Consider the following 15,553-nt stretch of genomic DNA (forward strand, 5'->3'; position numbering starts at 1 on the left):
AGGTTGTTTGGCAGCTGTCAAACTAGTTTATCGCATAAAATCAGCGCTTCTCAACCATTTTAATGCCGTACAAATTGTGTTCTTAGAAATGTGTTTCATTTTGTTGTTCCATCAGACAAGTAAAATGCCTTAATATAAATTCGATGCTTAAATTATGATAACAACCAAGTTCGAAATCAAACATAGTGTTTAAAAAATTATTTATGAGAAGAAAAGTGTACGTAAACTTGACGTGATTATATGCAATCAAGCGCTGCTTACACTTAAAACACATGACTACATCAGTACATCAGTACATCACTACATCACAACATGACTACATGACTACATCGCTACATGACCACATGAGCACACGAGCACATGTGCAGCGGAGTCAAGATTACCAAGGCAGCGGTGCACATGAGGTAACATGCACTTTAATGTACTGCCACTGAAATTTGCATAATTGTTAACATCATGCTGATATTTTTATTTTCCGCAGAGTTAGTGGTGGTGTTCTCCTAAAAGTCTTAAGTCTTTTAATTCAAACCTAAGCTTCGCAGTCACTTCAGTCACTGCAGTCACTTCACTCACTTGTAAGGTGTTCTAGTTTTAGTGAATGGACATTTAAAAACCACTCATTTGGTGTCCATTTTGGTTTTTTTATGAAAGCCATTTTAAAGCAATAATGTTTTTCTCTCTAAAATTACACCATTAAACAAATTAAATATTAAACAACAAATTACGAGTAAGAAAATAATTGCTAATGTGTACCTGAGCAATTAAAGGCGACGATTACGCCAAGAAAATGAAGTTATTTATTGTTAATAGAAGTGGAGACTCTAAAGTGTGTTTCAGATATGAGAAGGAAATCACATGAAATACGTTTACGAACAGGGATTTAATAAAATTATAGTACTTTTAATAAACCCATAATTTGCCAATTATATAGCACAAATCTTATGACATTAGCAATTACATATTTCACCAAATGCATAATTCATTGATAAGCGACCAGCCTTAAGTAAAATATTTAAAACATGAAATATTAATAAGGAACGGTTATGTTGATTTTATAATCGGACTTTTTATTCCACAACTATTAAACTTTCGATTTAACCAATAATACCGCAAAGAAGTGAATAAATTTTAAAAGTGTTACTATACAAAAATCATAAATATTAAGTTAAGTATTACTATTAACAATCCATTGTGAGTTTGAAATCCGGTAACGGGTTGTTTTGGCGATTTAAGTAAGTAAGTATGTATTATTATTCTGAACCTTGACTGGAAAGTAATGATACATTGGACATATAGTTTTGTTCTTACTTAATTCTATTATAATCTCTTCCGAACCCTGCGTTATAAGGCTGAAACCCAATAACGGGTTGCTATGGCCATTTAATTAATTATATATATAAGTAATATTAAACCTTGACCTTAGTTAAAAAAAAAAATTGAATGGAAAGTAATTGGTGTAATGGCCATATAGCTCTGTCTTACTACATTTAATTATTCGATTTCTAGTAAAAATTAATTTTAAAAAGAAACCGTGAAAAGCAATCGTCTCAATTTTAAAAAGAAAACACTTGGAATTCTTTAAAGTGGAATATCGATTCTACCATAGACAAAAAAAAACCGAAGATGGTTAAAATTATGAATATATAGAGTCATAAAATTTGTTATTAAATTTATAAACAAATGAACAATAACTTTAATTAGATAGAACTAATGTAACGAAAGCAGTTCTTATCACTCATTGCCGTTAGCAGAATTAAAGGGTGTTATGAGTCAAGAAATCCAGTAAGAGGTGAAAAGATATAATAAAATACCAATGTCTGACTTTAGGCAAAAACTTGTCTTTGAAACATCAGATCAAAACCAACAACGCAATTTAATCATGAACTCTGGATCTGCAACAAACTTTTTTCAAAAGCTAAAATTAAATATTTATTTGATATATTAGATATTTGATATATTTCATCCACATGTGTTTAGTTTTCAGGAACTCTAATAATGCAAAACACTATATGTATATAAATTTTATCAGAACCAAGAGTGTTAAGAGTCAACAGTGTCAGGCTGAGTGGAGAGATATAGTAAACTACTTAAGCCAGTTTTTTGATAAAAAATTGATTTACAAACTTTTTACATCACATTCAGACAAAGAAAGCAATTTGTACATAAACTCAGAAACAGTTCCAATCCCTAAAAAACAAAATATTGAACCAATAAAATATTATGCTCTTCTCCAAGTAAGTTATAAAGTCATGTTTCCTCTATGATTGTGTCACGTTCAACAAGACAGCTCAGCCCATGCTTCAAAATCTCTAAATATACCAAAACTTTACCCTACAGAAGATATTCAAAATTACCCAATATATCTGGAGATTTTACATACATAGAGATTTTAATATTGACTGAAATTTCAAGTGCATTAATGCCAAAGCATCTGAACTATTCAGAAAAATAAATGGTCATCGCAACAATTCTTTTGTTCCGCTTAGAAGAACTCAAGCGAAGAAAGTTAGATTGGCTGATATTCTTATTCTTGTATGTAGTTTAATTAAAAAGAGAATAACGTAATTAAGCAGATGTTGGTTACCAATTTCTGCTAGTGATGATCAAATCAGCTGCACCCGGAGGAAAAAGTAAGGTGGTAGCAGTAATCAACTCGATTATTCAACAAATTACAACTAATGTAGCAATGAAATATCAATTGGAACCAGTATTCCAATAATTTTTTTTTGGCTTCAGAAATACTTTAAATCGAAAAACATCCATTGCTTCATTACTACAAAACTACGTCATTATATGGTCACCTGGTAATTTAAGAACGAATATCTGTTGTTGATAGATCAGTTGATTTATTAAGTTAGATAGTTTGGTGGTTTTATTTCTTCTGCAGTATATTATACCCATCTATTCATTTGAAGACGTGATGGAGTGATGTCTGTTATGTGCCTGCAGTATCTATTCATATGGCATGTATGTATATGGAAAAGTTACTACCATAACTGCATAATCCATACGAAATATTGAATAGACGTTGTTAATATAACAGAATCGAAGCAGTTATACATAAAGCACTATAAAATATATGCAATCTTATATTTATTAAAAAAATTTGTTAAATGGTTTTGTTTAGTTGAGGACTGTGAAGATCATACCTCAGATGTCATTTAAAAAAATAATTACAGATAAAGAAAAAAAGACAAAAGGAAAGATTTTGATATTGAGAATGAATAAATATATGTTTGGAATAATAAGAAATAAATTTCTATTCCACACTTAATATTGTTCTGAGGTAATAATATTATATCATATAAAAATTTTATAGAATCACTTAATACTGTTGTATCTTCATATTAATTACAAATATCAAACCTGAAACACAATTACTACATTTGTATTTTTTTCCAGGCATACTTGTATATGATGGATTATTTATCTTTTGCTAATGAGCGAGCAGAGCTCAATGAATTAAATTTATTCTTAAACGAAAATATCTGTTACGTCAAAACAAATATTTATACATACAGATATGCTTTGTAATTAAATTTAATATAAAGTATGTAGTGAATGTTCATAAATACTCGTATAACATTAGCTAAGTCTTCATTAAAGTATAGTATCTATACAAAAAATTTTTATTAATATATGCCAAGTAAACCTGAAGGAGAGAAAGAATAAAAATATTTTTTACTTGACTGGCGTAGGCATTCATACGAGTTTTGTTTAGATACATTCATTTATAATAACAGCATTCACAGAAGAGAAGCCGTACTCTATTTTATTGTAATAAAAATTACAAAGAATTTCATTGAAATGCTGTAAATGAATGTAAATTTAACTGCCAAATCGGTCGTCAGTGCCATTGCCACTGCAAACAAGAAGAAGCAAGTAAAAGTGCATACGAGTACAATATCTTCGGGTAGTTGTTATGCATCGATGATATTTAATTACATTCTATCATAATCTGTCGAGCGCAGTAAAATGCCCTGCATTGAAATCCACTAAATTCATTCGCAATGAAGGAGCCCATTGCACTTCTGTTATGTCGTCATGTTGTGTATATATATAGTCTTGCTTCTCTTGCAGTACTTTTAATAATTCTTATTGTAATTGTTGTTGTACGGCAGTTGCAGTGCTGACAATCCCTATGGATGAAATACACTACACTATACTACACTGCACTACATAATGCAACTAGCAAGCTCCCATGCGCGTAATCTCATCAAATAATGCAATTTTCTAATAATTAATTTTGTGTTATTGCAATTTGTTTTATTTTCAATTTATTTATAGTTTCTGACATTTTTTATAATTTTATCGTATATCGCGAATATAGAGCTTAACTCTAGAAATACGAAATTATAATAAATAGTATTTAAAGTGATTTGATATATAGGGAAAAAAACTGATTAAGATAATCTCTATGAACTTTGAGTAGAAACTGCTGTTTAAGCGAATTGATTTTTATATTGTAAAGAAATTATATGTAAGGGTTAAAGAAGATTTTAATATTATTATCATATAATATTGATTGGGAAAAGCCATAAAGAAAAATGACATTTTAGATATCTATTACTTTAGTAATAATATATAATATATTCTTTAATATATAATACATATCTTATATAATAGTATAAAATGATATAATATATATGATATAATATATATATATAATTATACCTATATATACTATCATATATTAATATGTATATATATATATATAATATAATATATAACATATAATATAATTCTTTATAAATAATTTTGTATATTATTCAATTTAATACAAGCTGTGTATTTCAAACTCCATTAACTTATATCTAATGAAGCAACACCGTATAGTTTTGCACCACCAGATCACAATTTTTTAAACTGTTATTACGATTTTCAAAAATAAACATTTTATATTCCAGATCTTCAGTTTATATGGGACTAATTTAATAGGGGATTTTTAAGAACTAATTCAAATTTCATATAATAAAATTTTGTGGAAAAAAATTTTATATTTGTACTCTAGCTTCTGGTATAAAATAGAATATATAGTATATGCTGATAGTAATTATAAGATTTTGTCCACCAATCTCGATTACTTTAGCATATATGCATTTTAACAAAATGCAAAAACACTGCCAAAAAATATTTTTTAGTATATGTTCCCGTGACATAATCTACGTCAAGATCTGGCTACGTTTCTGATCTGGACGGCCAGCTCATTTTAAACGAGTATTACTTTACAAAAGGGCAAGATTTCCTTAAGTTTTTTATTGCCTTGTTTTATAAAGCTATGAAACTAAGCTTTAATTAAAATAATATGTAGATTTAAGTTGATTCTTTTTTTTAATATATATAATTGGGCACCAGAATTCCCTCTTAGTAATTGTGACTGCTTTATTCGTGTAGTTTCAATGTATTTAGCACTAGTAATACCAAATAAGTCCATATTGTCTTCATAATTTCGTTATAGAAAAGACACTTCGTACACTAGATACAAGCAGCGTCAGCTCTTATTAGTTTTATTTTAAAAGAAGAATGATAAGACTGATTAGTTGATTTGATTTCTTCTTTAATAGTAACGGTTATGGTCCTGGCTGTTATGATTCACTATGCCTAATTTGAGAGGCGGAAGCTTCATTTGCATTGTTTTGGCTTTATATTATATATGAATTGTATTTATTTAATATCCGAAATAGTGATACTAATGAATAGCATTCAGATTCTATACATATTTTTTACTTGATTTTAAAATCAAGTTACAATTATACCGAAACTTTTTGTGGAGTCTATATTTTGACATCGTGATCTATTCGAATTTTTGAGGGTTTTATCATTGTAAGAAATTGTAAAAAAAGAGTTGCTTTAGTAAATATTTGTCAATAGATGAATATGTACTCCATCTACTCTGCTATATATACTATACTGTGTACTATACTATATTATATTATACTATATATTAGTATAAATTTCTTGGATTTGACATTTTTATGCTAAAAGTGATATCTTATTTTGAAGTATTTCATGTGTTCTTTCTATTTTATCTTACAAAAAATATATTTTATAAACTCTTTTATCTACAGTTTCAAGTTTAAAATACAAATTTTCGGTATGAAAAGAAAAGCTTCTAATTCCGAAATCACATAAGTACTTCCCGAAGTTAAAAAAGAAATCCAAATACAAGATTTTTTGATTTATTTTCTTCTATATTTTTTTTTTGGTTCTCAGCCGTTGCTATATCGCAACTAAACAATTATTTGATTATGGGTCGTGAGTATGTCTGTCAATAGGTTATGCATTCCCCACCAACAATAACAAAACAAAAAAGTTTTTCTTGCCTCTCTGACATAAAGAAAAATCGTCTATCATTTTTTTCGCTACATTCACGCAGGTTTTTCGACTTCCAAAAATTAAAATAGAATTTATTCATCTACCGGCAAAGTCAGCTGTGCTGCTCAGACAGCAGTTCGACGTTGCCGGTGAGTTGAATAGGCGTACGGCGTACGGCGTTCGTACTACTGAGCAGTGCCCTTGTGTGAGTGAGGTTATTAAGTGAATGGGTGAGTGGGTGATGGTGATGTATTTCGTATCTAAATTCTGCTCAATAAAGCATAGTGGGTGTTTGAACATAGAAAACACGAATATAATCGTATGTGAGGTTGTGAGTTTGTGAGCTTGTGAATGCATAAATAAATAATAACTTGAGGCCGAAATTTTTCCTGCTGCGTACTTGTGGTGTTGGAAAAATTGGAAAGTGTTAGAAAAGTATTTGTTTACATGTTTTGACAAGATGCCGCGTTGAAATAATTGAATTTTCGAAACGTATGCTCTTTATATACAATATAATATATCATATAAAACCTAACTATATTTGTTTTGCTTTTGGCGGAAAAAAAAATAAACCAAGCTGCTTTCAATAGACTGCTTGGTGCACCTGTGTCTGATAATGATATCTATTGTTCATTATTGATCGAATGAGTTATATAGGTAATGATATATTGAATAAACTCAAGAGTACTTACTTTGTCCGAGATGTACTCTCTTCATCCATGGATATATTTGAGGTGGATTCTTTTTGCCATTTCCACTATTTTGACTACTTCCAGCCTCATTGCCGCTGTCACTTTCTGAATCCGATTCTCCGCCGACAGGACTATGCATTGGAACGTTTACATTGTTGCTATGATTATTATTAAGACTTGCAGCTGCTGCTGCTAGGCTACCACCAAGTACCCCCTTATTCAATGATCTTGCCACACTTTCAACCACCGAACTGGGTGACAGTTTGGGTGATATTTCCCTCGTCGATAAGTCCTGTGGACTTGCAAGCGATGGATTATTATTATTATTAGCTGTGTTGTTATTATTATTACCGGTGGGTGTTGAAGGATCATTGGCATATTTACAACTTATGTTTGTTTGTTGCTGTTGTTGCTGTTGCGGGTGTTGTTGGGGGTGTTGTTGCGTAGCTGCATGTTGAGCCGTCGCGTGTGCATGTTGTTGTTGCTGTAGTAATAAACGCTGCGGCTGTAATTGTGTGTAGTCAACCATATCAGGATTTGGTTGTGCTCCGCCGCTTGCACCACCTAAACTATAAGCTGACTGGTTGGCATAGTGAGCTTGTGGCGTATTTGGATATAGGTTTGGTGTATATGCGGCTGCAGCTGGAAAGTAGTCATTATTTCCAGGTGTGGCAGCACCAGAATTTCCCTGAGCACCACTCGAACCGCCACCACCGCCAGTGCCAGGACCACCGTTAGCAGATGTGTTTGTACTACTACTTGGGTTGCCGCCATGATTTTGCTGGGCATTCATTTGTTGCGGATAACATGATGCTAACGAGTTAACAAACTGATATGACGACATTGCAAAACAATCAGGATCCATTTTTAAATGATTAAATCTTGATACTAAACCGTAATGCTAACTTGTTTCTATTTATATTAGAATATGTAAGTGGGGAGTTTATCTGAAATAAGAAACAAATTCAAAACAATTATTAAAAAATTTAAAAAAAATTGAAATATTAAATATTAAAATCTAAATTATTGATATCAAATGAATAATTAAATTCAATTTTAAAACTTAAATTTAGTTAAATATTAAAATCTAACGAATGAAAACACTTTGTTTATTAAGTGTGACTTAAGATATAAAATATAATTTCAAATTAATTATAATATATATAAAGTAATACTTTTTATTTTTTGTACTCAACTTATAATAATAATATAATATTAAGGGACACATGGTTATTATACTGAATGAAATTACAGGTATTAGGCGATTTTTCTTCTGGTTCTTTATAAAGAAACCTTCTAAAGCGAAAAGCCATCCATGTATTTACTTAAAGAAGATTGCCTGGAGGTGAAATAAGGTAATGGCAAAGGATAAATGCGGACACACTGATTGCAATAAACAAATAAAAAAAGTAAAAAAATAAAAAAAAATGTAAAGTCAAGAAAATTAAGTAAAATTTGCATTTTTCGAGTTGAAGGTTTAGTAAACATTTGAGTTTGCTTAAAAAATTTATTACATTATTTCCTTATTTGCCAGACGTTAACTTCCCGTTAATGAAGCAAATGAACACAAATATTCGAATGGTAGAATTAACTAGAAAAACAAAACTAACAGATAAATTATTTGCTTATATAAACTTAGCATACCAAACTATTTTCAATTAGAAGACTCGTAAAATAACTGAATTAGCCACCGACCAGGGGATTAACCAGGGGATTTAATAGGATTTCGGTTTTAATTAAATTTTTCCATATATATGTGTTTGTATTTTTTCTTAATTTTTTTTTTTGTACTCTATTCTATCATTGTGAGTGAATAATTATTATATATATTAACATAGAATATTTATTTATATATATGTATATATTCTACAGACGGCTAAAGCCATGTTAGACTTTTCTTATTAAATTACATTCTTTAACTTTATGTAAGTACAATATTTATTTAAGTTGATAAATAAAGATCTTACTAAAAAATTATGATATATTAGGTTTACTCAAATATCTCTAATGGAGACGAGAAAATGAAGAAGACAATAAATAATTCTATACTAAATTTTAAACCACAGTTTTTCTGTAAAAATCATAAGACCATTAATAAAACCATTAATTTATTCTTAATCATAACGAAAACATGAATATATTTCGCGATGCTCTTTTATCGCCTTATATATCGATACATTTCTCGATAACTAACACAGTTTATCAATTGACTTAAAATGAAGTGAGTTAAATAAAAATCAATAAGCCATTAACCTATATTTATTTTTAGTTAACGTGAAAGCGTGTATTAATTTTGCAACATATATTAATCAATCTACATGTCGATAAAGTACTCGATAACTAAAACAGTTAATCGATTGATTTTGAATAAAGTTTATTCAATAAATATTATATGAAGCCATGAACCTATATATATCTATTCGTAAGCAGTATGAAACGTGAATCGATTTTGCAATGCCCTTTCATCAAATTATATATCGATAAGTTTTCCGATAACATTTCCGACATTGTAAGGTAGTTGGCTTCAGTCGTTTGAAGTATGAAGTTTGTTCATTAAAAAGCTTTAAGCCATTAATATACCTATAGTTAGACTTAATTAGAGTGAACGTGGCTTGATTTCGCAACGTCCTTCTATCAATCTATATGTTGATAATTTATACGATAAATTATATAGTTAATCAAGTAAATTCTTATAAATTCAAATTTTCAAATATGAATAAAATTTATAAGCTTTATTTGCCATATAAAATAAATGTGTAGTGTTTATATGAGTTAATATGTATGTGTATAAAATTGTAGTTTATAAAAAACTAAATAATTTATTTTTAACTAAAATATCTGTTTAAAGGGTATTGAGGCTTTGACTTTCTTATTTTCTTATTTTTGGCTCTCATATTAGATTTTTTTTATAAACATTCGCTTACATGCAATCCAGATAAATAAGTAAAACCTATAATTTGAGCAAAGGAGATGGTGGTTCCCTTTGGCGAATTTGGTTAACAAAAGCAACGTAAAAGATACAAAATTGATAAAATGAGAAAGGCCGTCCAAAACAGAAATGTTTAAAATGGAAACGTGAAAAAATGTAGCAGGAAGTGAGAACGAACTAAATAAAAACGAATTTTTTAACTTTCTACTCATTTATTAAGAGCCGTATTAGAATGTGTGATGTGCATTCAGTTAACCCATGAAACGTTTATTGGGATTACTGGTATTACCAAGTTCTCATTTAAATTTAATAAGTTTTATATCAATAAGAATTTAGTTTACTTAATATTACTAAAAAAATTAATTACAGTGTATATCTTACAGTGATAACTTATTCTATAAAAATTTTAGTATTTTTTTTTAATTTTATGGACTTGGATTATCTCAAAATTTACTTATTAAGAAATCTACGAACAGAAGTCAATATTGGTGTATATATGTATTATTATTTAGTTAAATGTGTAAAACAATGCACATGGATGATATAACTGATAAGATATTATTGGGGGATAGAACTGAAAAATGTCACATAAAATAGAAGTATTTTTGAAATATATTCAAACAAACCAAAAGCAGCATTCATCTCTAATCTATTATACAGTTGATAAGGTAGAAACAATCATAGGAAAGTAGACACAGTTATATATTTAATATAATTTTACGGGCGCTATCTTTAAAAATTTCTCACAGTTTCGAAAAAGTATCTCATTAATAACAAGACATCATATATACTTATTTAATACATCATAGACATCATATGTACTGGTTATGTATATAAATAACGAACCTGTTAAAATATAGTATCTGGTGAAGTATGTATAAACAACATAAGTTTGAACTCAATCCTAATTTACTGGATGCATACACAGTACGAAATGACTGGGAGAAGGTACATCTTAAAACAAGAACCCTAAGGTAATATAATAGTCTTTTAAAAAGTGTGCGTAAAGCCTGGTTTTGGTTTGCTCATATGCCTGACCTAATCACAATGTGATCAAAACAGGATACTAATTAAAAGTAGGCTAATGTCAATATTGGTCAATCGCTAACAAGTACAATAATATTACTTCTATCATATGGTCAACTGACCATTTGCTTAAATGGTTTGGGCATAAAATATAAAATAGGTTGTCTAAAAAATACTTTCAACGATATGCAAAGACCTGGATCCCCCAGAATATCGATTGCATTTTATGAATTTTGGATATTAATTCATATACGGACTCACTATGTGTGAGATTTATATTTGATTCTTAGAGTATTATTGATTTTCTTAACTTTGATGACAACAAATACAGTCACTTTAAAGTAAGACAATTGTCCAAAATAATTTAAAGAATTTAGAAGCCAAGTTATAGTAATTGATTTCAATTCAAAAATTGTCTAATATAAATAGATATGATTTTTCAATAAGATCATTTTCTTCTTAAGGATTATTATAAGAACTAGGATTACTATATATAAGAACTTAGTCTATTTACACATGATTTCCACAAATCGTGGTTTTTAGCTATATGTCTTAACTCTTAAATGTTTCATTCGTTTCCTTATTAACGCTTCTATGCCATGTCATCTTGGGGCGTCCTCTGTTTCTTGCACCTTGGGGGTTCCTTTTTCTTAAGGATATTACAATAAAATAGGCTAAGTTGAAAGCGTTCGGTGGATGAGAATGATGCCCAACCAACTATTATTAGTCAAACATATCAGATACCAGCCTGCACGACATCTTTGGTCACGCATATAGTTGATGACTACTAAAATATTTTCTAATTGTATATATTTAGTTTCAAAGGCATATGCCGACATATACGTATACTCTGAAAATACGGTCAATATATATAATATATTATGTTAATTAAATTGTTTGATGTTTCAAGCTATTTATTATAAACCAATAGTGTAAGTTCATGTGTTATTGAATAGGTATAGGTTATGAAGGTGCTTCAATTATTACAATAATAGTAATAATAACAGCGATTATAAGATCTTTAATATTGAGTGTTTCTCATACAGATAAAATAATTAATGCAAACGAGTGAGATATAATTTTCTTCATTTTGTTAAATAAAATTACAATTTTTTAAGTTTAACATTTGTATGTATAACATTTGCGTGATTAAAGCAATTTAAAAGTATTTTTTAATTAGTTAATTTTTTCTAAAACGCGTAATTTGTTGCACTTGCTACAAGCGTCAAAGTACTAAATTATTTAATAAATAATGTTATTATTTAAAGTTAAATATATTTTCCTTCGGTCAGTAGATCGTGTCCGGAAAGTTGAAATTAAAAGGCTTTATAATCGTAATGTTCGTGTAAGAGTGAATGTTAAGGCAAGATTTTTCATCACTAAAAAATAATTAAAAATCGAATTATTGTTTCAATTGAATTGTTGTTTATTTGAAAATGTTTAATTTTTTATTTTTTTAATTTTTTTAATTTTTTTGTATATTATATGCACGTATTTAACATCGGCGAAGGTATAAAGTGGCAATAAAAATGTTTTGTATCGATTTTATCGTTGTTTAGTTCTGCGGCTGATACTCGCTGCAAGTTAGAAAAGTGAATAACAATAACAAAGGCCCACGGAACTGGAATATTTACAATGGCAACGAGTGTTTCTTGGCCTCAGTTTGAAGTTGCCCACCTAACAAAATCGATAATAAAGTAAGGAGAATAGTTTTAAATGCTGTTCCAAGGTGTCCGCCTGCAGTAATGCTATTAAGGATTCGTGATTACACTTTATATTTTATTTAAATTTTTTTTTATTTCTTCTACTCGTTATTTCTACTATGTTTGTTTAAATTTAATTTTCTAGAATATATAAGAGGTAAAGATTTATCAGCTGACTCGTTAGTTGAACGGTTAAGAAACTGCTGACGAATTTGCTGTGGTAGTGAGCTTTGTGCTATTTATTAAGTCCGAATGCCATAAAAATCTATTCTTTCAAGTCAAGTGTAGCTCTACATTATATAAAAAGTATCGATTTTTATCTTCGCTTAAGTATCATAAGACTAACTGGAAGTTATAAACTGAGAATATCTAATCATTCTATGCGAAATTATAAAACTGTTCTTAATAAAGCAGTTTCTTAAGGTTGTTATGATTTTGTGTATTTTTAATATTATAATATAATTATAATTATAATTAGTATAATATAATTAGTATAATTATAATTAGTAAAATTTATAAATAAACATTTTAAACCCTATAAAGAAATCTATTGTCTCCATTGACTTTTTTATTTTTATTCAAATTAAATTTTTGGGTGATCATACAGCTGTTTCGGTAATTGTACATAGGCTGTGCATCCATTGGGACCTTAAAGATTTTTTGTGCTGTCTGTTTCGGTTATCGGAAACCATCCATTCTCTTTGGAAACATCTTTTGGTTTAATTAATCGTATAAATATGTTGCAGTGTGTCAGGAGTTGAATCCCTTCGGAAAATGTATATTCAGTGCTTCATATATGATTTATTTTTTACTTGGAGCTAAAGAAATTGTGTACGTCCTTTCACATTGGACTGTAAATATCAGAAACCGAATCTTTTTATAATAGTTTATTATATATTAACTTGTTACTATATGATATATTTTTAATTTAAAGTTAACTAAATTCTTTCCATATATCAGCAGATAAAAGTTGAAAGGTTTTCTCAAAGAACGAGTATTTTTGGACTACATGTCCCAGGGTTCGATTCTTTATTTAATTATATATTGTTATATATTATATATTGTAGGTACATATAATTAGTTATATGTATATTCAGTGTTTGATACTATAAGACTTATTTTTAGTTTGGAGGTAAAGAAATCCAGTACGTACTTCTACAGACTGTAGGGTTTTCTTAAAGAACAGAAATTTATGTGGATTTTTAAACGCCTCATAACTGCTTTGGGTAGAGCTAGCTTCAAGTTAAAGTGCTAGTTTTCTTATTTAAAAATTGGCTAAAGAAATATGTGCAAAAAAAAAATTAATGACATGCCATCAGTATGGCTCAATATGGCTCATGTTCAACACAAATCTTTATCACTCTCTATTTATGACTCAATCAGAAGTATATCTAGTCATGTAAACTTGTGGTAAAAATTAAAATGTTATAATCACTAAACAATAATATAAGAAATACTTCACCAATGCGAAAAGTGTAAGGAGATTAAAAAATATAATACATTTTAAAATTCATTGGTCAGAGTTAAGTATATAATATTTAAAACTTATTTTTATATTATAAAATTTTTGGCACTTAAAATATGTATTCATGTCAACTTAATATGAAGGATTTATTAAAACTTTTACATTATAAATATATTCATATTTATTAATATTTTATGTAAATAATCTAGGCGTGTCTCTATACTTTACTAGAAGTTGTGGATTGGAATTTACTACTAATATTGTATTTTTGACAATTTGCTTTATAAATTTTTTTAATTTCGACAAAGTCACTATTATGCATTGAGTAAATATTAAGATAACTTGATTTATATAGTTAATAACCTATCGCATGTTATTTGAAATTATTAATAAAAATTTAAACAAATATCGACTCTTTTAGTATACTTAAATAAAGTATATAGAATAATATGAGCTAAATAAAGCATAGTTAAGTGTTTTGTTACACAATATGATTTTCATGTCGTCAAAGCCATTTTTAAGATGATGTAGGTCTTTCTACACCAGTATATATAAATTTCAAACTACCTCAAAAGCTTTATGAGTTTGTAAAATTACGTTGAAGTGTATCATTATCAATCAAACAAGTAAGGATGACTTCTTTTCATATATTTCAATCTTCATTGCAAAGATTGTTCAATAGCACAAAAGATTCGCACTTGCACAATTAACTACAGAAGTGCAATAGTGTTGAAGTATATCGAGTATATTATATATATGTTATATTAATATTATAAATATTGATAAATAATATTAATAATAATTGTGATTGTAAACGACTTTGTCAGGGAACTATCATAAACACCAAAACTTGGATGTTTAACTAAGATTCAATTTTGTCAATAGGTGCTTATAAAGACCCGATGGACCATTAAGATATTAAATCTTATTTCAACAAAGAGAAATCATATTCCAAATCATCATAAAAACATAATAGTTAAAAAAGGAAGAGATTAGAAAATTTTTCAAAAGATCCATATTTTTTAAATCCACAAATGGCTAAAATATGTACTAACTTAGATTAGATAAGGAACTTTACCGCAGTGATACTAGTGTGAGTATTAAATTTTAGCGACTGGGTTTTGTCATCACATGTCAATGTTTGAAACTGCTCCGATTAAGTGATATTAATCTTTGGTAAAAACCGTTATAAAAGGTGTTCTCTTATTTGGATGGAATAATAAGGTGAAAAAAAGTTTGGCTTCACTACATACGATCAACTCGCGGCAGCAAGGAATATTTGAAACTAGGCTAGGCTAAGCGACATGGTTTACGACGATACATATCTGCTATAAAACGCAATGGTTCCATAGGTGATCTACGTGAAATCTGCTGTAGATCAATTTTTAAAACTAAGATATAATTTTTTCCATATAAAAATTAG

General features: G+C 28.6%; 1 protein-coding gene across 1 annotated transcript in view; it reads right to left on the reverse strand.

The window, feature by feature from the left end:
- Nucleotides 1-6,993: 6,993 nt before the first annotated feature.
- LOC119676114 (homeotic protein Sex combs reduced) overlaps nt 6,994-15,553 on the reverse strand; it is a 46,354-nt gene continuing 37,794 nt past the window's right edge. Inside the window, exon 2 of the mRNA XM_038087342.1 lies at nt 6,994-7,954. Coding sequence (XP_037943270.1) covers nt 6,994-7,872 — 879 coding nt within the window. The 5' untranslated portion in view covers nt 7,873-7,954. The remainder of the gene's footprint in view (nt 7,955-15,553) is intronic.

This window comes from Teleopsis dalmanni, chromosome 2 (genome assembly GCF_002237135.1).
Source record: "Teleopsis dalmanni isolate 2A chromosome 2, ASM223713v2, whole genome shotgun sequence".
NCBI lineage: Eukaryota > Metazoa > Arthropoda > Insecta > Diptera > Diopsidae > Teleopsis > Teleopsis dalmanni.